Source organism: Phycodurus eques, chromosome 7, assembly GCF_024500275.1.
Source record: "Phycodurus eques isolate BA_2022a chromosome 7, UOR_Pequ_1.1, whole genome shotgun sequence".
Taxonomy (NCBI): Eukaryota; Metazoa; Chordata; class Actinopteri; order Syngnathiformes; family Syngnathidae; genus Phycodurus; species Phycodurus eques.
In genome coordinates, this window is record NC_084531.1 from 3,251,401 (window position 1) to 3,274,201 (window position 22,801).

Genomic DNA, 22,801 nt, shown 5'->3' on the forward strand with positions numbered 1-22,801 from the left:
GTCACAAACAACAGCAACATGCAAATCAGCTTTCATACTGAAGTCTCATGTTAAGATGATATGATATTAAGCAATGACAAACTGTATTGTTTACATGCATACCAGGATCTCCCAAAGCCAGTCCGAGCCAACTTCATTCTCAGTGTGGAAACTGATGAACTTTTCATTACCGCGGGCCTTCAAGACAGGGTGGTGCAGGTTAGTATCACATGTAAACAGGGCTGGACTGGCAATCGGGTGTACTGGGCGATTGCTCGGTGGGCCGACAGTCATCAAAGGGCTGACCGATGCTATTAAAACAATATATTCATTATTGTTTCCTCTTTATTATCCGACAGACCGGCCGCCATTTTAGCTGGGGTGGCCAGCTGTTCCACCTTGATATTGACAAATGTCTGAACCAGTCAGGTTTTTGTGCATAAGCGCCTGATTCCTCTGTGGAAGGTCTTGATTTATTAATATTACAACAATGTGGTACGAGTAATGTGGGGTACTTAGGTTTTAGAAGTAAAAGCTTCAAACATCAGTATTTTATTTTTTATGTTCTGAGCTATTTGTACGATTAAATGAAGGGGGGGATGTCAACTACCAACAACAAAATGATGCACAAATGGAACACACACACAGACCTACTTTTACACTACAAAAAACACATAAAACATCTAATTAACAACAAAATGTGTAATCAGCTACAACTACATACAGTTGAAAGCAGAGGTTCACATACACTGTATAAAAGTAAATATTTCCGTCCGTATTCCGTAACGGACAAAAACGCATATCAACACTTGAGGACGCTGGAGCCGTAATATCAGATCCTTTCGCGTAGCCACATTACACAAAAGGTAATACTGTTATTGTAATGGCAGTAATGTAATCCTCTAATATCACAGCCAAAGAGGTGATCACTGCTGAAAAATGAAGTACAGTGGGTACGAAAAGTAGTCAGACCCCCTTAAATGTTTCACTCTTATTGAAGCCATTTGCTAAAATAATTTCTTTTTTCCCCTCATTAATGTACTTACAACACCCCATATCGACAGGAAAAAAAAAATTTGGGGACATTTTTGTAGATTTAAAAGAAAAACTGAAATATCACACAGCCATAAGTATTCAAACCCTTTGCTCAGTATTTAGTAGAAGCACCCTTATGAGCTAATAAAGCCATGAGTCTTTTTGGGAATGATGCAACAAGTTTTTCACACCTGGATTTGGGGATCCTCTGCCATTCCTCCTTGCAGAACCTCTCCAGTTCTGTCAAGTTGAATGCTGAACGTTGGTGGACAGCCATTTTCAGGTCTCCAGAGATGCTCAGTTGGGTTTAAGTCAGGGCTCTAGCTGGCCCATTCAAGAACAGTCACAGAGTTTTTCGGAAGCCACTTCCGATCCGATACCGATATACTTTTAAAGTGCAAAATAAAAATGTCAGTATACGGTGGGAGCATTGTTTGCTTTCTCCACATGTGCGGCAATACATTTTAGAACTTCTTGATGCAACTGAAGTTTAGTTTTATTGCCAATCACTGTTCCTGCTGTACACGTCTTGGCCTCTGGAGGAAGTGTGAGATGCACGCAATGAAATATACACTTGCAGTAACAAAGAAAGTCGAAGTTGTGATCAAATATGATTGTAACTTGTTTTTTACATAGTTTGAAGAATATATGCCATATAATATTGTTATATTGGCTGTTTGTGTGTTGTTATAAAGTGTTTGTGGACCAATATTCATTATTTTGAGACAGATAAGTGCCGCTAGCTCAATGCTAATTTATGTTAGCTCGTCAATGGTGTTTTTCATTCATTGTTAGCATTGAGGTAGCAATTTTTGTGAACAAAAACGAAGAAACAAAGTCTGTGAACATTTGAACATTAGGTAGGTGTAATTCTTTAGTTGAGTGAGTTTAGTTTTACAGCAAACAAAAACTGGAGTCTCAATAAATTACTTCAGGCAAGCAAAATTCACTCTTGCTCCTTGCTACTATGGGAACTTTAATTTACGCATGAGCCTGTTAGCCATTGGCAGGAATATGTTAGTGCGTCCGCCATAATGAATGTGTCAGTTCTACCTGTATGTAAACATGTCGTCGTGCCTGACGCTCCGACCACTCTGTCTCCTCTGTCAGAGCGTCGGGACTGCGCTCCGGCACTCCCAGAGTGTGGCACTCTGAATCACCAAATGTCACACTCCAACAACATTCTGAGTTTCCGATAGTTCCGGAGTGTAGAGAGCGTTTTTGGAGTGAATTTCCGAACGTACCCGCAGTGTATATAAAATGTCTTGATTCTGGGAGATCTTCGTGGTCTCACATCCCCAAACCCCTGATTCCTTTATTGACTAAGAGGTGTGTCTTACTACATTTGTCCATATAATGTACATAATGTCACTTTGCACAAGCTGTCGCAAGAAATTATGGTTTGTCATGTGCAGGTCTACGAAGGTTTAGTCTACATGGACTTCAGCAAGAAGCTCATGGAAGAACAGGGTTACGGTATTCACATCACTGTACAGTATACGTATACAAACAAATAGGTTTATACATTCGGAAAAATGCACTCCATGTGTGGTGTTTTACACTTTTAGGGAACTACATCTCTATGGATATGTGTGGCCTGCCACAATTCTGGTTGGCCTACATGAGTGACCCCAGCGACTCTGGGCGCATTCATAACAACGTCCGACAACGCTGGCTCAGTGGTAGGCTACTATTCTTTTTCAGGTTGTATTTTTTAAAATAACATGTCAAATCAGGTTTACGGCCATACTACCCTGAGAACGCCCGATCTCATCTGATCTCGGAAGCTAAGCAGGGGCGGGCCTGGTTAGTACTTGGATGGGAGACTCCCTGGGAATACCAGGTGCTGTAAGCTTGGCGGCACGGTGGCCGACTGGTTAGAGCGTCAGCCTCACAGTTATGAGGACCCGGGTTCAATCCCCGGCCCAGCCAGTGTGGAGTTTGCATGTTCTGCCCGTGCCTGCGTGGGTTTTCTCCGGGCTCTCCTGTTTCCTCCCACATCCCAAAAAACATGCATGAATTGAAGACTCAAAATTGCCCGTAGGTGTGAATGTGAGTGTGAATGGTTGTTTGTTTGTATGTGCCCTGCAATTGGCTGGCAACCAGTTCTGGGTGTACCCCGCCTTCTGCCCGATGACAGCTGGGATAGGCTCCAGCACGCCCGCGACCCTAGTGAGGAGAAGCGGCTCAGAAAATGGATGGATGGATGCCAAATCATCATCAGTTATGTTACTAAAAAAAAAAAAAAAAAAGTTACACAATGTTGCAGGTGGCTTTGTGTATAGTATGGATATGTCTTTAGTGTTGTCTATTGTGAAATGTGGGTGCATATTGGTTCTTTATTTAAGATAGTTGTCTTTCTACAGGGGAGCCGCTTGTCATTGAAGTCATGGAGACTTTTGCTCAACTTACTGATCAAGCCAGGTAGTTTAGTTTGTTACACTGCTCAAGAACAAAGATGTTTTTCAGTTGATTTAGGACAATTTTGATGTGCTGAATCCAAATATCACCTTGGTTTTGCTGTTTTACAGTCAGCAAAGTTTGTAACATTTGATTAATGATCTATTAACAACTTGGCATATAAACGTGACCTGAACAAAAGAAGCGTCTTTCAGATTCTACGATGTAAAATTGTCTTAAATAATTTGAAAATGCATAGACAATGTACCAAAAAAAAAATATTGTAACCCAGTATTCAATATTGTTTTGTTTAGATTGTGAACACTTTCCTTAAATCATGTCATGTTTTTTTTAAGGAAACATTTTTAATTTTTAAAACGAGACCTTTATTTCACCTTAGCAGTGACTGAAAGAAACATTCCATCTGTTCGCTCAGGGTGGCTCTAAAGGACAGAGACTGGAACCATCTAGCACAGCTAATGGACCAGAACTTTGAGCTAAGGAGGTAAACCGTCTAGTCTGATGGATTTGTAGGATAGGAAAACTATTTCGAATGGCAAAACATTAAAAATGTAATCCATAAAAGATGTTCTCTGGGGCTTTTGTGTCTTTTGTTTGTCCCAGTACTTGAACATAAATAGAAAGGTGTCTATTATATTGACATAAGGTTACAGTGGGGGAAAAACAGCTATCGTTTACATTAAAATAATCTGTGAACAGGACAAGAATAATTATTCTTTATACAAAGGATTCATTTGAGTGATTTTCCCTCAGTATCTAGCTATCTACAGCCACAAACAGATTTGCACTAAACAGCAAAAACGATATCTCCTACAGGTCTGTGTACTCTGATGAATGCCTTGGTCCTGGCAACCTCATGATGGTGGCCTTAGCAAAGCAGGTTGGTGGTCAGGGAAGTTCATATTTTATTCAACATTCAATTTCATCTTCCTCATAAGTGTTGTGCTCTTTCTTCTAATGTTATGTGCTTTTTGCAGTTTGGCTCAGCTGTGAAGTTACCAGGCAGCGGAGGGTCGGTGGTGGGATTGTGTCTCAACCCAGGAAAACTAGTAAGATTCATTTACAGAACATTTCCAAATGCGGTTGGGGTTTGAGAGAATACACGAATATTTTGTTAAAAAAAAACAAGTCTGAACATGACAAATGTACCGCTTTTTTAACTAGCTGTTGGTGTATGACTGAGCAGCGCAACACCTCATACTCAGTCATACACCACAAAGTCTTGAAGATTTCCATGGAACTTGCTCAAGGGTCACTGTCACTCCTTTTCCTCTTTTTCACATCATCATATTTGTCATGCCCATGGGTAGTGTCGTGGTCTGGGATCAATTCCCGAGACACAATCGCTCTGTGATTAATTGGTGATCTTTCCATGGTGTACGATAGCCCTTTTGCCCTAAATCAGGTGGAATATGCTCCAAATCCCACATCACCCTGTGTAGCATAACCCCCAAACCCAACCACAAATGAATGATTGCACTTCACTGATGGATTTTCAGGTTTAATGGCAGCAAACCCTTAATTTCACCGTAAAAGTTTGGGATTACACACAAAAAAAACAATGTGTAAACTAAAAACCATACTCTTACAATCGTCTATCTTAACAGAACATTTATAAAAATCAGTCATCTGTAGCTTTGAGACCAAAAATCAACAAATGTACAATTCTGGTAACACAAATATTGATGTAGCGATTAATTAAAATACCTTGTGTCTCTATCAAGGGGGTTGCAAAACACAAAATGCTTTACATTTATTTCGCTCTGTTGACTTTTTACTTGGCGGCACGGTACGCAACTGGTTGGCACATCTGCCTCACAGTTCTGAGGACCGGGGTTCAAATCCCAGGCCCGCCTGTGTGGGGTTTGCATGTTCTCCCTGTGCCTGCGTGGGTTTTCCAGTTTCCTCCCACATCCCCAAAATATGCATGGTAGGTTGATTGAAGACTCTAAAATTGCCTGTAGGTGTGAATGTGAGTGCGAATGGTTGTTTGTGAGTGCCACTTTTGCCTTGAAATGATGTTGTGAACATATTCCCGTCTCCAGCGGCGCCAGAACTGTTCTCAAGGAACTGTATACAACTCCACCTGCTTTTGCCATATGGATAAGCACCAGGTGGGGGCAGTAAACCGTTAGATTTCATGTGGAGCAGATGATTGGGTGTGAATGGTTCTAAACTGGCGGCACGGTGGACGACTGGTTAGAGCGTCAGCCTCATAGAGGCTGACGCCCTCACAGAGGACCCGGGTTCAATCCCCGGCCCCGCCTGTGTGGAGTTTGCATGTTCGCCCGTGCCTGCGTGGGTTTTCTCCGGGCACTCCGGTTTCCTCCCACATCCCAAAAGCATGCATTAATTGGAGACTCTAAATTGCCCGTAGGTGTGACTGTGAGTGCGAATGGTTGTTTGTTTGTATGTGCCCTGCGATTGGCTGGCAACCAGTTCAGGGTGTACCCCGCCTCCTGCCCGATGACAGCTGGGATATGCTCCAGCACGCCCTTGTGAGGAGAAGCGGCTAAGAAAATGGATGGATGGATGGATGGTTCTAAACTGTCAGACACACTCCACCAACGTAATTGGAGTGGCGTGCATTCATCACAAAGTCACATTTTCTTTCGGATAGGTAAGTGCTCAGTTTCTGCGTCTCCAGCTCACCCAAGGCTGCTTTAAACTCATTTTGGGCGCCAACAATTTTGTTCCCTGGTCACATCGGATTTGTCAGACTGCACCTCTGATTGAAATGAAACATCTCAAGGTGTTAATAAATGCATAACTGAACAGGTCCCCTAATAACTCTATGTGAATAGCACGAGAACAAAAGTAAATAAGTCAGTACCGTTTGTGTTGTTTCCTTCCTTCTGTTGTCACAAACGGACCAAAACAGTCCATGCCGCAGTGTGTGAAGGGAGGAGAGGGCTCTAAGCATTGTGGAGTCTGTGGCAGATCAAACACTGACTGATGAATGAAGCAACACCTTTACTCATTCTTGGAATCCAGTAGCCATTAGATCTGATTTCAGTTATGGTGAATCCTTTTCCTTTGTGTTTTACCTTGTTGTGGCAGTGAGATATTATGAGCTTGGTGGCATAATGATCTTTCAGAATCACAATTGGGTGTTTGAAAGAGTCATTCATTGGTGAATGTCTGATTCTCCCTCTCACCTTGAGGAGACCATCTGTGTCCATGAAAACGTCGCGTTTAAGCAGTTTGTGCAGTTTGTGACATGGGAGTTGTTTTCCTTTGTTCAATAGTTTTATTTCCTGTCCATAATTTTGACTCTGCACTTCCCGAATTATCACCTGTTCACCATTTTCTTGTTCACTCACTGTAGCCGATGCATTTGACTTGACATGTCTAGCTATTCTTTGATTGCTTTGGACCATGAAGAGAACTTACTCAGACATTCAGCAAGACTCGTAGTGTCTGTGACCTTAGTTAACAGTGTCTGTACTTTTCTGACTTCTGGGTCTCCTACGACCAGATTCACTTCAACTGTTTGTGGAGTGGGTAGTTTTTCCACAAGAAGGCGGGACCAGTGAACCAGCTAGACTTAATCAGCTCATTGACAGTCATGCCCCTTGATACACTGTCAGCTGGCTTTACTTCTGATGACACACAAAACCATTGACATGGGGTTGTACTTTGTCTGATCTTTTGGACCCTGTTAGCTACAAAAGTGTGGAAACGACGTGCATTGTTGTTGATGTAGCCCAATACCACCTTTGTGTTGGTCCATAAATATTCTTTTACATCATAACACAGTTCTTCCCTTAACATGTTACTGACTCGAGACGTAAATTCAGGCCTGGGGATGGTGGTCTGTTTTGTTGCAGCAACTCGAGATTTTGCCGTTACTAGAGAGCAGTGAATCTCATCTTTTGCGTTTTTGGCTGTCAGATAGCTGTGTTGTCCATAACCACTGAAAAGTGGTGCAACTCTATTTCTTTTGGCTCTCCAAAATTACCACGTAAGTAACACAGTGATATGTTTAGTTTTTCCAGATATACAAAGTCACTTTGCCAATTTTCCCAAATTGCCTTCAGTGTGTCCGCCAATTTTCCCAAATTGCCTTTAGTGTGTCCGATAGGGGATCGTCCCATCCAATAACATGTTGGCACATTTCTTGCTAGATCATCTTTCCTCTTAGTACATATGGCGCTAAGAATCCGAGCGGGTCATAGATTGACGCAACAGTGGATGGAATGCCTCTACGTGTGGGTGGCTGGATTTTTAGCATGATGTCGAATTTGCCTCACCGAACTCCTCCCATACCAGAGTTTTTGCTTCAGCGACCACCAAAGCTGCATTCCGCTTGGCCAGCCGGTACCCATCAGCTGCCTCAAGAGTCCCGACTCCTTCTTCAGCTTGACGGCATCCTCGGGGATTGCCGCCACGACAGGCACCTTACGGCCACAGCTTCCCCCTCCAAAAAGGGGGAAGCTGTGGCCGCACCCCCTTCAAAAAGGGTGGGTACTCTGAACTGCTGTTTGGTGCATAGGCACAAACAACAGTCAGGACCCGAAGGTGCAGGGAGGCTACCCTCTCGTCCACCGGGGTGAACCCCAACGTACAAGCACCGAGCCGGGGGCCAATAAGTATACCCACACCTGCTCGGCGCCTCTCACCGTGGGCAACTCCAGAGTGGAAGAGAGTCCAAACCCTCTCGAGAGGACTGGTACCACAGCCCAAGCTGTGTGTGGAGGAGAGCCCGACTATATCTAGTCGGAACTTCTCAACCTCACACACCAGCTCGGGCTCCTTCCCTGCCAGAGATGTGACATTCCACGTCCCTAGAGCCAGCTTCTGTAGCCGGGTATCGGATCGCCAAGGTCCCTGCCTTCGGCCACCGCCCAGCTCGCACTGCACCCGACCCCTATGGCCCCTCCCACAGGTGGTGAGCCCATGCGAAGGGGGACCCACGTTACCCTTTCGGGCTGTGCTTCCAAGTGATTTTATAGTGATTACAGTTTCCACTGCATCATGGGATTTTGGTTGAGGTCACACAGAGCGTTAGTATATTTAGCATACAGCAGAATTGTGTGTAGCCTTGTGCTCCCAACATGCATTGTGCCGTAAAATGTTGAACTGTTGCCATAATAAAGACATTAATCCTTGATCTTCATGAATGGTAAGGATTAACCGTAACATTGATCATGTGTGTTTGTTACCCAGAGTTCCTTGAATGTGTCTCTTTCGTGTGCACTTTTTTTCATGAAACCCTAAATGTGGATTGTGTGCCATAGAGTTACATCCCAGTCAGTTCTGGTGTATGCTAAGTAGCTTTGGGCATCGTTTGAATTTGCGCGATTCCGTTTCCGATTCAGTTTCTTTTTTGATTCTGGTTCCAAACAATTCTCGATTCTGATTCTTTTAGGGGGCTAGGTCAAAAATGTTTGCATGATTTAAGTAAAGGGTGTCCATTATCTTACTATTTCTATCTTGATTTCTCGCTAACAAGCTATTTCTACCTACCTACCTGACTACCTAGCTTGCTAGCTAGCTACCTTGCTAGGTTGCTATTGATATCGCTATCACTATCAAATTATGAACATCCATTTTCTTAGCACCCCGCAGCAGAGACAAGAATGAACATTTGTGGGTTCTTTATAACCTGTATCAACATTAAACTTATGAACTAAAAGGCAATGTTTGTGGAACTAACCCAATTGACTTAATGTTCATTAATTAATGTTTCAGCTAAAAGTTAAATATAGCATTGTTAAAATAATTATTTGGGCCTGTTTCATCATGTCAAATGGTTTATAAGTTTTAACTTGAGTTCCTGTTTTAAGATAGTCGCCTTTTATTTTGAAGGGTAAGCTCTTGGCTTTACGCCGATCCGATCGGTATCGGCCGATAATTAGCATTTTATGCTGATCGGCTTTCATGTCATAATTCGCTGATCCGATCAATGACGTCAGCGATCGGCTTTGCATAAGACATTTAACTCCGCGTCGCCATTGCGTATGAATACAAAAGCTTGTTTATTTTTAGACTTGTCACGTACTGTAACTATATGACGACTAAAAAGTTTTTTTTCAATCTTGTCGGTTAAAAATACTTCATCGGTGTGGGACTATTTTGCGGTGTCTCAGACAAACAACACAAGTTATTTGCAGTCTGTGCACAAATGAAGTACGTTGTGGGGAACGTCATCTAAATGCTCCAACACAAATTTGATCGGCACCTGAAGAATCTCCACAAGGAGGAGCATGCCGCGTTCAAGCAACGCAGCGTGAAAAAAAAGGAAAAGCCAAACGGACGCAAACTCTGTACAACACCCGTCCATACAGCCGGTAGTTAGAAAGTGAGAGTAAGCATGTCATTAACAGTATTTATTAAAGTAATTTAATTTCAATAAAGTAATTTAATTACAGTAAGTTAGCACCCATTATTTCTGTCATGTTGTAATGTTGATCTGACCTAAATTTATGTCAGTGGCCAATCCGTGAATGCCCCGTAGAGGTCATTGTTTTAACTTTTGTCGAAAATCCTAGAGAATAATTTTGAGCTGGGATGGGCTCCAGCATGCCCGCGACCCTTGTGAGGACAAGCGGTACAGAAAATGGATTGATGGATACAGTACTCGGTATACAGTACACAAGTATACACAATAAATGAACAAGTCATGTAAATGGACACATTTCTCCATCTTGTGATCAGATCGGTGATGGGTTATCGTTTTTTTAAACTTGCTGATCGGTGATCGGCCCCAAAAATTCTGATCGTGTAAAGCCTAGTAAGCACTGGAACTCAGCATTTTGACACGAAAAGGGACTTCACACAGCACCGGCGATATTTTAATTATTTATTTATTTATTTTTGTATGGAACTAAATGCTATAAAATGCTGATTCCTTCCCCGATTTTCACTGATGAGGCACAAGGTAAGTGTTTGTGATACTGTGAGACGTTTATGATTTTTGTCCCAATTAATTGTGATGTGAAGTTGCTGTGGTGAAGTTTTAGCGCAATGTTGAGCTTTTTATTTTCTGTTGTCGGCGTTTACGTTAGTTCGAAGACTAAAATAAACGCTAAAAACCATCAGTGTAAAAGTGCATCCAACCATTTAACTTGTTAGCTGTCTCATTGTTGGCATAGATGTATTTTATTGTTTCACTCATCCAATTGACTGACAGTTGACTTCACTGAAGCTCCGCATGGTGGAGGCTGAGGCTCGGAGCGTGTCTGATGCATCACATCGTGAAAACCTCCTTTGCTCAATATAATCTTATCCCAAGTGTTGCACTGAGGCGACTGGTCATTCATTTTAACAAAGTTAAGACACCCTTTTGTTCGCTGCTGCCGCCACCGTAGGGCACAAGCACGTCTTCTTGTGTGCTCTTCTTCGTTGGTTTTCACCATTTCTTCTTCGGGGTGGGCGGACTGTCGGCATCAAAACTGGGAACTGAAATTCGTGACTGGTCCGTTTTAGTCACATGCTGTGATGACGTACTCAGCGTGCCCCTTGGTTCTACATACCATCTACGCCGCTGCCTTCTTTATCGATTTTGCAGGATAATGAAACGTATCATCTGGTCATCTAGTTCCATTTGTTCTAGCAGACACTGTTCCACGGTTGCCAATGTTGTTGCTTTGGTCCTTGTTACCGAAAGAAAAGTAAAAACGGCTACCGGAAATGGCCCAAAAAATGCAGAGGAAACTCCACCTTGTGGTGTCCTAGCCAATACCAGCTGTAGCGACACCCCCGACTTGGAGGTGAACTGCAGTACATTTTCAAAACTGCGCGCGTGGGTTGCGCTTGAGTATAAAGGCAAACTGCGCGCGGGAAAGTGACAGTCGCCGCCCGCACGAGTATAAAGAAGTTTTAATTCTTGACACAACAGACTACCTTAACAAGGTACTCACACTTCTCAGTGATACCAATACATGAAAGACTCAAAAGAGACCCCACCAGCAGGTACAAGAGAAGTATTACTGAGCACTTACAAATGTTAAAGAAGTCAGGAACCATCAACTCTACTCTTTATTACCGGCTATATCCAAATTCCTGGCATTTATGGTCTGCCAGAAATACACAAAAAAGGACCACCGCTCAGACCCATTGTTAACAGCATCAACTCTGTTAGTTATAACATTGCTAAGTATGTCGCCAACATCCTACACCCTTGGTTGGCAAGACTACACACACAATCACAATGGACTTTGTTGATAAGGTCTGAGACCTTAAGCTGGATGAAAATCAAACTATGGTTTCATTCAATGTCACCTCTTTGTTCACATGCATTTCAACCCAGGATGCATTGGAAACTGAGGCCTACTGCTTGATAAAAGCCTCTAAGACAGGAACACACTTAACACCGAACAGATATGCCACTTGCTGGAACTTTGTCTAAACACCACATATTTGCACTTCATGGGAACATTTTAGAGAGAAAAACATGGTTGTGCTATTGGCTCCCCGGTATCCCGCGTCGTAGCAAACCTGTACATGGAGGACATGGAAAGGAGAGCTCTGAACTCCTTTAAGGGAATAACTACAAGTCATTGGTACATATATGTGGGTGACACATGGGTTGAAATCAAAAGCCAAGAAGTGCAAGCCTTCACCAAGCACATGAACACAGTGAACAATAATATCACGTTCACACGGGAGGATGTCAAAGACAATAAATTGCCTGTTTTGGGCTGTGATGTCCAGATTGGAGACGACACGGGCCTCCATGTTAGGGTTTACAGAAACACACACACTGACCAATACTTACTTTTTGATTCACGTCACCTTCTGGAACGCAAACTGGGCGTTATCCCTACCCTACCACACAGAGCTGAAAACGTTCCAACCAGTCCACAGGCCAAAAAGAGCACAGACACGTAAGGGAGGCCCTCCAAACCTGCGGTTAACCCAGCTTGTCGTTTGTGAAAAGTGCATCCAATTCCAGAAGGGACAGGAGCAAGGTGGATGAGAAAACAGTGTGACAGACGCAACAATATTGTCATTTCGTATGTATCAGGTCTGTCTGAGAAACTCAGAAGGTCTTTCAACCAACACAACATTCCGGTATTTAAACCTGGGAACACCCCAAGACAATGACCTGACACCACACACAGAAAAGTAATCTGGTGCATGCAGTCAAGTACAGTGAGGAATGCACAGATACATACATCAGGGAAACCAAGCAACCACTGAGTAGAAGCATGGCACAACACAGATGGGCAAACTCCTCAGGTCACAACTCTGCTGTCTACCTGCACCTCCAAGAGAAACTGCACTCTTTTTAGGACGTAAATGTGTATATTCTGAACAGGGAAGACAGATGGTGTGAAAGAGGTGTGAGAGAGGCCCTATGCACAAAGGTGGAAAAACCATCGCTAAACAGAGGAGAGGGCTCACGGCATCACCCATCTCTTCACAATGCCGTCCTTTCGTCCATTCCAAAGAAACTCAATAATTCTGTCTCCAGCAAACAGCACGGCCTCCTTGACCATTAGGGAACGTCACGACCACTTTACAACTGAATGGAATACCAATGAGGGCGTTTCCACCCAACGACTCTGGTGGACTGACAATGGCCTCTCGGCCAGACGGCTTAACGGCTGTCCCCCTGTTTTGCATTCCAAAAGAATGATTCCATACATGGTGTGGGGGATGCCCCTAAATTGGCGCATCAATAGTTGAGTTTTCCACACAAACACTGGCTAGTGGGTCCTAACTAAGCCTTGTTGCATGAAGTGATGAAGCCTGCTCTGATGAAAGGCGAAACGTCTTCGAAGACAAACAGATCAGTCCAGTTCTGATCGATTCAATGCCCTGAGAACAAAAGATCTCCTGTTTACATTGTGTAACTAACTCACCAGCACCACAATGAATAGAAACATTGATTTAACACTGTTGTCAGTAACTTACTGTAAAATCCCTGTGAAATGTCTAACAGTGTGGGATGGGCTCCAGCTCCTCCATGTCCCTGAATTAATGTGTTGTATCGCGGTTCATCGTTCATGCATTTGGAGCACTGTGCAAATGAAATATTTTTTTTAAGTATCATTAAGTTTAAGTATATTTTAATAAGTCTAAATGTGTTTAAAGCATATAGAAGAGGTAAAACTGTAAAGATGTTTATGATTTTCACCGATTGTGGGTTTGTCAGGAACGTATCCCCCACCATAAACAGGCATTCACTGTATATAATTCAAAGCATCTCTTTCATCTTTTAAATGATCTCCATAGATACTCTGAAACGTATACTATTGCAACATACTTGCTGCATTGTGTAACCCACTTTTTACATGAGCTTTGCTATACATATGTACAGTATGGGTAGTTACAACGTACTAGTAGGCTTTACACGATCAGGATTTTGGGGGCTGATTACCGATCAGCGAGTTAAAAAAAAAAAACGATAACCGATCACCGATCTGTTCACAAGATGGAGCAATGTGTCTATTTAAATGACTTGTTCGTTTACTATATATACTTGTGTACTGTATGCTGAGTATCTTCAAAAGTATTATCTAGTCCAGTGATTCCCAACCAGTGTGAGCAATTTTCAGGTGTGGTGTGGGAAATTTTTACTTAACTGCTCAAAGGAATAATGTATCTTTGTTCCTCTATTCATGCCAGTGAGGCATAGGGACAGACAGAACAAATAAATTCTCTTCTATTAGATGGCAGGAAGTACATACCGTACTTACTGTATATCTACTTTTTGTGAATTTTTTTTTTGTTGGTGTGCCGAGAGATTTTCCAATTGTAAAATATGTGCCTTCGCTCCATAAAGGCTGGAAATCACTGCTCTAGTCAGGTCATGTATTCTAATCAGTCAGGTCAAACCAACATTACAACATGACAGAAATAATAAGTGCTAACCTACTGTAATTGAATTACTTTATTGTAATTGAATTATTTAACACAAACACACCAAAACTTTAGAGCATGATTCGACATAACGCCGGCATGTTTACGTACAACCGTTAGTGCTAGCACTAGCTTGCTAGGCTACATAATATTTTGTTACCTGCTTGCGAGCCATATCGTATTAAAAGTACGTGAACATACCTCAAGAAAGCCTTGAATTACAGTCCTCTCCTGAGCACCGGTGAACACTACCACGTTTTCCCCCACTTTTTTCTTATAATACACGTGTCGCTGTCATCACCATGGTAACGAGTGTATCCGGTCGTGTTTGAGATAAAATAGCCCCGTGATCATAAAAGGCAGGATTCTATTGTAGTAGTCTGACATAGTGCAATCGTGAAAGACCAAATTTGTCTTGTTGTCTGATCCAGGAATTACATGTTGTCTGTCTCACACTGCCGTCTTTTTTTTTTTTTTTTTTTAAATCAATAACTTTTAGCTGTTAGATATTTACAGTATTACGTCAAAAGACACGCAACAAGGCTAAAAATAAACTAGCTTTTGGATTCAAATATACTGTACACGATGGCGATGCGGAGTAAATGTCTTTTGCGTAGCTGATCAATGACATCATTGATCGGATCGGCGAATTATGATCAGCGATCAGACGATCAGCATCCATCCATTTTCTTTACCGCTTATCCTCACTAGGGTCGTGGGCATGCTGGAGCCTATCCCAGCTATCTTCGGGCGTGAGGCGGGGTACACCCTGAACTGGTCGACAGTCAATCGCAGGGCACATAGAAAAAAACAACAATTCGCACTCACATTCACACCTACGGGTAATTTAGAGTCTTCAATCAACCTACCGTGCATGTTTTTGGGATGTGGGAGGAAACCGGAGTACCCGGAGAAAACCCACGCAGGCATGGGGAGAACATGCAAACAAAGGCCGGGATTTGAACCCCGGTCCTGAGAACTGTGAGGGAGATGTGCTAGCCAGTCGCCCACCGTTCCGCCGCCGATCAGCATAAAATGTTAATTATCGACGGATACCGATTAAGCCTATCAGATCGGTGTAAAGTCTAGTTACTAGTAATGTACATAATATTACCATCAACATTTGCAGCATTTCCACTAGGATACACTATGGTTGTTTCCAAATATGGTTATTTCTTAACACGTTAATGTATGTAACTTAAGTACCAAGTTGGTACAGGTTGGTTACATGTCAGCTGTAAAACCAGCAATCTCTGGTTGTCTGATGCAGCTTTTGTCTGTCCCATCAGGTGGAGATGAGACAAGCTTTCCAGGAGGCCGGCTGTGTATTTTGTGTCATCACGCCATACAACCCGTCTGCCAGCACTGTCATCAGTTAACTGGAACTGCTTCCCCATGGCTCAAGTCAGGCCCCTCAAGGCCAACACGGGCCACTGGAGGAATATCAAAAAATGGAAATGCAAATACATAAATAGGTACATGCAGTTGGTTCTAACAGTGTGTCATCTATGTGAAACATGTGCCACTCCGAAACAATAAGGCTAATACTTAACTCATTCACTGCCAGCCTTCCCAGTTAACATGGATATTTGACTTCTAAAGCCGTCAATGGCAGTGATTAAAGGAGCTACGCGGTCTTCATGGTCCATATTTCACCAACAAGTTGTTGTTGTATTTTTTGCTGAAGACAACCCTGCGATTGCCTGGCAACCAGTTAAGGGTGTACCCCGCCTCCTGCCCGATGATAGCTAGGATAGGCTCCAGCACGCCTGCGACCCTAGTGAGGAGAAGCGGCTCAGAAAATGGATGGATGGATGGACAATTAAAACTGGCAGTAATTTCCAATAATATAAATAATTTTTGGAGCAATTGTTAAATAACAAATTACATATGGAACGCCCCTTTTACATCTCCAAATCCCCCCCCACAGAACCCCCTATCCCGATCCCAATGAACAACACCTAGCAACCAAAAAATGTTTAATCGACAATCGCTAATTTAATACGTTGAAACATCGCTAATTAATTAGGGTGTCATCGTGTAAATGATACAAACATGGCAAGCGAGAGGCGAGCCATTCTTTCAAGCCTCATGCAGATGAGGAAGACGTTTTGGTCCACAAATACATAAATTCTAGGCCGATTTTTCTGATATTTTCAGAGGTGTAAGTGGGACTAAATAAGAATGTACTGGTAGATTTTGGTGTAGGTCGGCCAGTATTTTGGGACATAAAGTGATGTCACGCATGTCATATGTGGTATGACATGGCTATATCTTCTTTCCTCAAGGAGGTATTTCAACGTTTTGTTTTTGTTTTTTTAACAACAAGCCTTCAAACATGTTTCACAGTCACTGTTTGCACTCATTATTGTATTAAAAAAAAAAAAAAAAAAAACGTCCAGTATTTCAATATAGGAAACAATCACACCACAGAATACATTGAATTTCAATGAGAAAATGTCCTCACCTTCGACCAACTTCATGTCAGGCTGTGACAGGCTGACTTTTCCAAAATGTGGGTGGGCCAAAATCAGGCTGAAAATCAAATATTTTCACCAGGAAACGAGCCTAGAATTACTACAGTAAATTTTTGTTGGGAATCTTTTTCGACGGACATCATTTTAAGTGCGGAACTATGTAATAAGTCCCAATATTCTCACCATTAACTAGGTCTTTTAAATAGTGGGAAAGCCATTTTTTAAAATGTATATTATCTAATTTGTTTCATTCTATTGTGGAGCTCAATATTAATTCATGCAAAAGTCATCCCTTTTTAATGGTCATAATAGCATATTTGTCAAATTCATTATATACGCATTGTACAGGCGGGAATCTATGTAATGCTTTCTACAGTAATTACAAACTAATTTTTGTGTTGTGTTTATTGTTTTACAGGTAAGTTTGTAAAGGGATGGAACATTTCTGGAAAGTTTCCAGTAAATTTCCATGGGAAGTTAAGATGGGCAATTTGTAAATATTCCTAATGGCAAAGTAACTGAGTAGTGAGACGTCGCAAGGCCGACTTTAGGGGCACGTCCCTCGACGAAGTTTTTATGGGCGGTGGTAAGTCACCCTAAACGTCAAAACCTAGCGATGCCTCTGGTTAGACATTTCATCTGCCTTACAGTTCAGAGGTTGGGGGTGCGAATCTGGGCTGTGGGCTCTGACCTTCCTGTGTGCAGTTTGCATGCTTCCTCCCACATTCCAAAAATATATGTTTTTTTTTTTCTGGTGAATTGAAAAAGCTAAACCATAGGTGTCAAACTCAAGGCCCGGGGGGCCAGATGCGGCCCGCCACATCATTTTATGTGGCCCGCGAAAGCAACTCATGCTGGTCAACTTCTGTGATTTTTGCTAAAATCTGTATCCAAATTCCAAATTGTCATAATAATAATAAACAATAATGTTGAGATATTCCATTTTTCTGTTACCAAACCCTTCTTCTACAGTAACTTAAACAATACTTGAACAAACTACTATCCTTGTCTTCTGATTTCAAAACTAGTTATCCCTCAATTTGTTGTGTAATGGTAATAATATGATTTGGTCATGAAACATTTCTATGGTTTCACTGTTCTAACGGCCCTCTGAGGGTAATCATAACTTCAATGCGGCCCGAGACAAAAAATGAGTTGCAGTCCGAACTGTCTGCAAATTGTAGGCGTGAGTGTGAATGGTTGTACTGTATGTGTCCTGGGATTGGCTGGTTACCACGCTGTGCGTGCGTGTGTATACCATGTCATTTGCTGCTTTCTCCAGGGGCGGAGCAGCCCACGGAGTCGCCTGCTGGGTTGCATTCTACCATCCGCTCGCTGATTAGGAGTTGCGGACCCACGAGCTAGTGGGACACTGGTGTGTTTTGACACTTTTTACGTGGGGCTGGGGACCTGCTGGACCATGGCAGCCAGAGAGGACCTCTACAGTCAAATCCTTCCTCGGAGACTCCGACACAAGCGGTCGGGCTCTGTGAAATGCGGCTCCAACTTGGATATGCTGCTGTCTATGGGCTTCCCGAGACCGAGGGCGTAAGTGTCCGGTGTGGAAGGTTGCATGCATGCCACAAGACACACGGAGACCTGACGTGGACATGGCTAATTTGGTGTGGCTTGACGAAACGGTGAAGTTGGAACGCTTGCTTAGTGGACGGCTGCTCTGTACGGTCACTCGCCTTTTTCTTTTGCGCAGTTAGCCGCAATATTACTACCATACAGACAACAATTAATAACATAATCCAGTACTATTCGACGATATATTACATATATATATATATATATATATATAGTACTTTAAAATGTCAGGACAGTAGTGGAGCAAAACTAAATTAGCCGTATTGTATTAACATTAGTATAAAGTTAGCATCACACGGCTTCATACAGTAGTTTCACGAGTTTGACGTTTCGAAATTGAAATTTTCTTCGTGGTTTTCTAGTTAATTAAGAAATACGGTGACGTCATTGACCACGTTCTCCATGTTTTCTTTAACAATTATTTCCATCACAGGGAGTGTGTGCAGTGTATATAAAATATAAAAAAGAAAGAAATGGTTGGTTTTCTGAAATAATAGCATAACATTTAAACCACGCTGCTATATGGCTCTACAAAGAATCATAGTAATTCAGGTTTGATTGACACTGTCTCTGAGAGGTATTCATTTGCATATATTGTTCTAATTCTCGTTGAAATTTGGACTGGAACAGAACTGCGCTACAGTAATCCTTACCTGGGGTTACATTCCAGACCACCCTGCAATAACCGAAATCAGTGCGTTAGATCAACCCTATTTAAATATGCCCAAGGCATGCATTTATGGTACTTAATTTTTCTAAGGTCTTTAAACACACTTTTAAAACTATTTAAACACATCACATCTTGGGAGACAGCAAGAACAATGGATAAGGCAAACATATTGTACAAAATGTCTAAAAAAAATAAATAAAAAATAGTTAACAACTGTAATAATAATATGTGAACCCGCGATCTAGCAAGGGAGTACTGTAATATCTGTCAGGTGTGACCTGTCAGTGTATTTTTCATCAGCATTTAACATTTCTAACCTACATGTCACTCAGTGCCCAATGTGACTATTCCTGGCGTTTCATGGCTGAATGGACATGAGATTGTGAGTCACTGGTCTGAAACAATGACTGAGTCTACAAACAACAGTGATGGAATGACCTTTCAACAGTTGTCAATTAGGTCCAGTATTCAGGTCAACCTATGACTCAGTTGAGACCTGCGACAGACAGGCCATTGGTTGTAAAATGATCTGGATTATTCATCTTCAACCCTTAAAGTTGCGCGGTGCTACACAGATTAATGGAAGAGTTTGGTCACGATACACAATGCTACGTGTAGCCTACTGTAAATTCTACTGTTATATATTTAACATTTACACTTTCCTCGAATTTCCTAACCCCCCAACTCTAAAAGTATTAGAATAGTGAGGCCATTTCGTTTATTATGGCTATTGTAGACTGAAAACATTTGGGTTTGACGACATAAGATGTCATTTAACATGGGTTCATTGGCTGAAAGCAGCCGCAAAATGAACTCTGATGTCTACAGAAACATTTTGTATGCCAGTTTAAAGAAAGTAACCGAGGTGATTGTAGGTTTGGAGGAAGTAACTCCCCTCAATCCGCCAAGGAAAAAAACTACAAAAACTGAAAGAGGCTGCGTAAAAGCATCACAAAAGAAAAATGCAAACGTTTTGGGATGTGAGTTAGGTCACAGGCTTCAAACACATTGGGGAAAAAAATGATTTTGCAACTAAACAATTTTTGTTGTTGTTGGGTAACGTTATACCAGGAACAGAAAAAAAAAACATCTTAAAATATTTAGAGAATGCCTGGGAAAACATACAGTATACTACAGTTTATGCCATCTTGACAGACTACCTTGAGTGTTTGTGTGCAGATATTTCTGAGGTAACAGTATGTCAGAGGAGGTCTATTCCTGAATGGGCACAGTAGACAATAACAATAGGTGGGTCTTAGCTATTGTGCAAACCTCAGGGCCCTTTCATATCAGCACAGGACTGCTTGACTTTGTTACAGTTACTGATAAATTCCATTTGGTGTGTCTACCATTTATCTTCCTTTTTTTCCTTGAAAGCGGTTGACCCAATAAATATCCTGGCCAACCTCTGGAGCCCTGGCTCAGCTGTAAAGGGATTCAACTGTTGACAGATATTCCATTTGTGTGCTGCTGCCATTTTTTTTAAATTACATATTAATCTGAATAATGGAGGTGCTTGGACAAAAATATGTTGTGCTTTGGTTTACTATGTGAGAGGGTAATACTATAGCTAGAATGGGAAATGTTTAGTTGCTGGCCTTGTTCGAATTTGGGAAGCACTCGAAACGTACTACGATGACTTTAAGCAACTTTTACTCCTAAGTACTTTTTAGTAATGACTTTGTACATCAAAACAAGTTCTATGAAAGGGGAAATGTGCTCAGGTGAAGGGAACATTAAAACTGATTCACCAATATTAAATATTAAATAATGTTATTTTAAATAACATTATTTTATTAATTTAAGTTAATATCAACAAGGTTGTTGTTGCTATGTTTCGATCTGCATAATGCATTTCACTATTTATTTTATTTTTTATTTTTTTGACAATTTCGAAGTTATTTGAAATGCAACAGCATCAACTATCAGAGGCGGGGAAAAGTCCCATGTGCAAGAAGTCGGAATTAAGCCTCAAATCATATCCTTCAAGTTTCAAGGAAGTCCCTAATTACTGCGGGAAAAAAATCAAGCAAGTCAAGTCTAGTGCCCACTAAATTTTAAGCAAGTCGAGTGACGTTATTGCTTGGGTTAAGCAAGTCGTAAGTCAAGTCATACAATCTTGCTCGGGCACATGTATTGGCGTGATAATAAAATGCTTTTTTTCACTGATCATAACACCAAAAAGTACATGTACTGTGTAATATATAAATATAAATATCGAATGAACAAAACTGTGTTATAAAATATTTATACTTATTTCGAAGAAAACATCGTTTTTTTTGCGGGTTTTTTTCCTAACGTTTGCATTTGTGCACTGTTTACAGCTGCCAATGTAGTATGTAATATTGTTACTGTGATGATAAATATTGAAATATTCTGTATAAGGGACTAAACATGCTGTATGTAATCCTCAGATTTAAAAATGACGCGTTTTTTGTGTGTGCCGATCTGTTTCTCAAATGTATTAGTGTGTGTGCGCGCGAATGACAGGCATTAACTTTGTCCACTTTGAAAGTTGTTGCTTTATGAAGGTCAGTCCATTTACTCTACTTACATTAGTTTACGGGCAGATCTGTCTCATCAAATATGGTGGACCAGCTGGCTTATCGTAACAATCACTAATCCCACTGAAGACAGCGACCATGTAAACATTTTGATGGAAACACATTCACAATCGCATTTTTTCAACAGCATAGTTTCCGGTTTTTGGTCTTTGGTCTTCGGTCTTCATATTGTCTATCACTTTACTGTCTTCTCAAATAAATGCAAAAGTATGACTTGTCAAGTCATGTAGTTCAAATCAAAGTCAAGTCTCATAAATACCAAGTCAAATCAAGTCTTTAATGAGTTTTAAAAGAGCAAGTCACAAGTCCTAAAGTTGGGTCTGACTCAAGTCAAACTTGTGACTTGAGTCCTTTACCTCTGCCAGCTATACTGAAGGACTGTTGTATAGTAAAACTGTTGGCATCATACAAACCTTTACAGGTTAGTCATACAACAGGGCAGTAGACATGATTCCGTTGAGGGGATTTCACTTTTTTATTTATTTTTTACTTTTTTTTTTTTTGTTGCAAAAATGAGGGCGCAAATGCAATGCAGTGGAGCACTTCTGCTACATCAGTAAAAGCTGTGTACAATCGAATCCATCTTTGAGTACTGTGGAGTTGGTCATGCATTATTTAGTCATTCCCTTGTTTTCTTTAGTGCTGTATCTTGAGTTTACTCAGAAGTCTTGAGAATTTCTATGGCACAATAAGACAATTATACTGTAGGTAATGGTAAATAGTATGCTTCCTGAATTTGGAGGGAGACTCATAACTCTCTGGATATACGTAGTAGCACTTACTGTTACTAAATCTTGGTGATCATATCATGGTTCATCTGATGCTCTATGCAGAAGCAGAGAATCAGACAACCTTCTCAGATTATGGGGCACTCAAGTATCTTACTGTGCGTGTATGAAATTCAAGTATTAGTAATTGCTGGGTTGCCAACTTTTTTTTTCCTTAGACAGGGGTTTCATTTTTCTGTTAGAATTGTTTGTAACATTTACAAAGTTAATTCCTTGATGTAGTGAATATTGAGTACATTGGTGCCCGACTTATGAGTTGTTCAAGATAGGAGCCCTTGTTTGCTCTTTTTTTTTTTTTATTTTAACACGGAATTTTAGCACGTATAGGACTCCGCTGTCCATGCGGAATTTGTAGGACTCCGCCGTCCATGCGGAATTTGTAGGACTCCGCCGTCCATTTACTTGCCAGTGACTAGTATTACACAAGGTTTATTTCGCCGCAGACTTCTTTGTCGCGCGATACAT

At 41.5% G+C, this 22,801-nt stretch overlaps 2 protein-coding genes and 1 non-coding gene across 14 annotated transcripts in view; all 3 read left to right on the forward strand.

Annotated features, from left to right (window-relative positions):
• Positions 1-15,626, forward strand: part of gkup (glucuronokinase with putative uridyl pyrophosphorylase) — a 28,585-nt gene extending 12,959 nt beyond the window's left edge. For 4 of the 7 annotated variants that reach the window (XM_061681181.1, XM_061681183.1, XM_061681184.1 and 1 more), the window contains exons 16-23: positions 106-198; positions 2,430-2,490; positions 2,583-2,696; positions 3,381-3,438; positions 3,851-3,919; positions 4,252-4,315; positions 4,413-4,484; positions 15,537-15,626. In XM_061681181.1, coding sequence (XP_061537165.1) covers positions 106-198; positions 2,430-2,490; positions 2,583-2,696; positions 3,381-3,438; positions 3,851-3,919; positions 4,252-4,315; positions 4,413-4,484; positions 15,537-15,626 — 621 coding nt within the window. Of the gene's footprint in view, positions 1-105; positions 199-2,429; positions 2,491-2,582; positions 2,697-3,380; positions 3,439-3,814; positions 3,920-4,251; positions 4,316-4,412; positions 4,485-15,536 lie in introns of those variants that run through there. The other 3 variants (XR_009768876.1, XR_009768877.1, XM_061681185.1) reach the window with 3 other exon arrangements.
• Positions 2,751-2,869, forward strand: LOC133405622 (5S ribosomal RNA). The gene has a single exon (XR_009768969.1). It is a non-coding gene; the product is annotated as a 5S ribosomal RNA (ribosomal RNA).
• A 12-nt stretch (positions 15,627-15,638) lies between the features above and the next one.
• ubash3bb (ubiquitin associated and SH3 domain containing Bb) overlaps positions 15,639-22,801 on the forward strand; it is a 36,770-nt gene continuing 29,607 nt past the window's right edge. For 4 of the 6 annotated variants that reach the window (XM_061681175.1, XM_061681176.1, XM_061681177.1 and 1 more), the window contains exon 1: positions 18,064-18,272. In XM_061681175.1, the coding sequence (XP_061537159.1) occupies positions 18,145-18,272 (128 nt within the window). In that variant the 5' untranslated portion in view covers positions 18,064-18,144. Of the gene's footprint in view, positions 15,723-18,063; positions 18,273-22,801 lie in introns of those variants that run through there. The other 2 variants (XM_061681179.1, XM_061681180.1) reach the window with 2 other exon arrangements.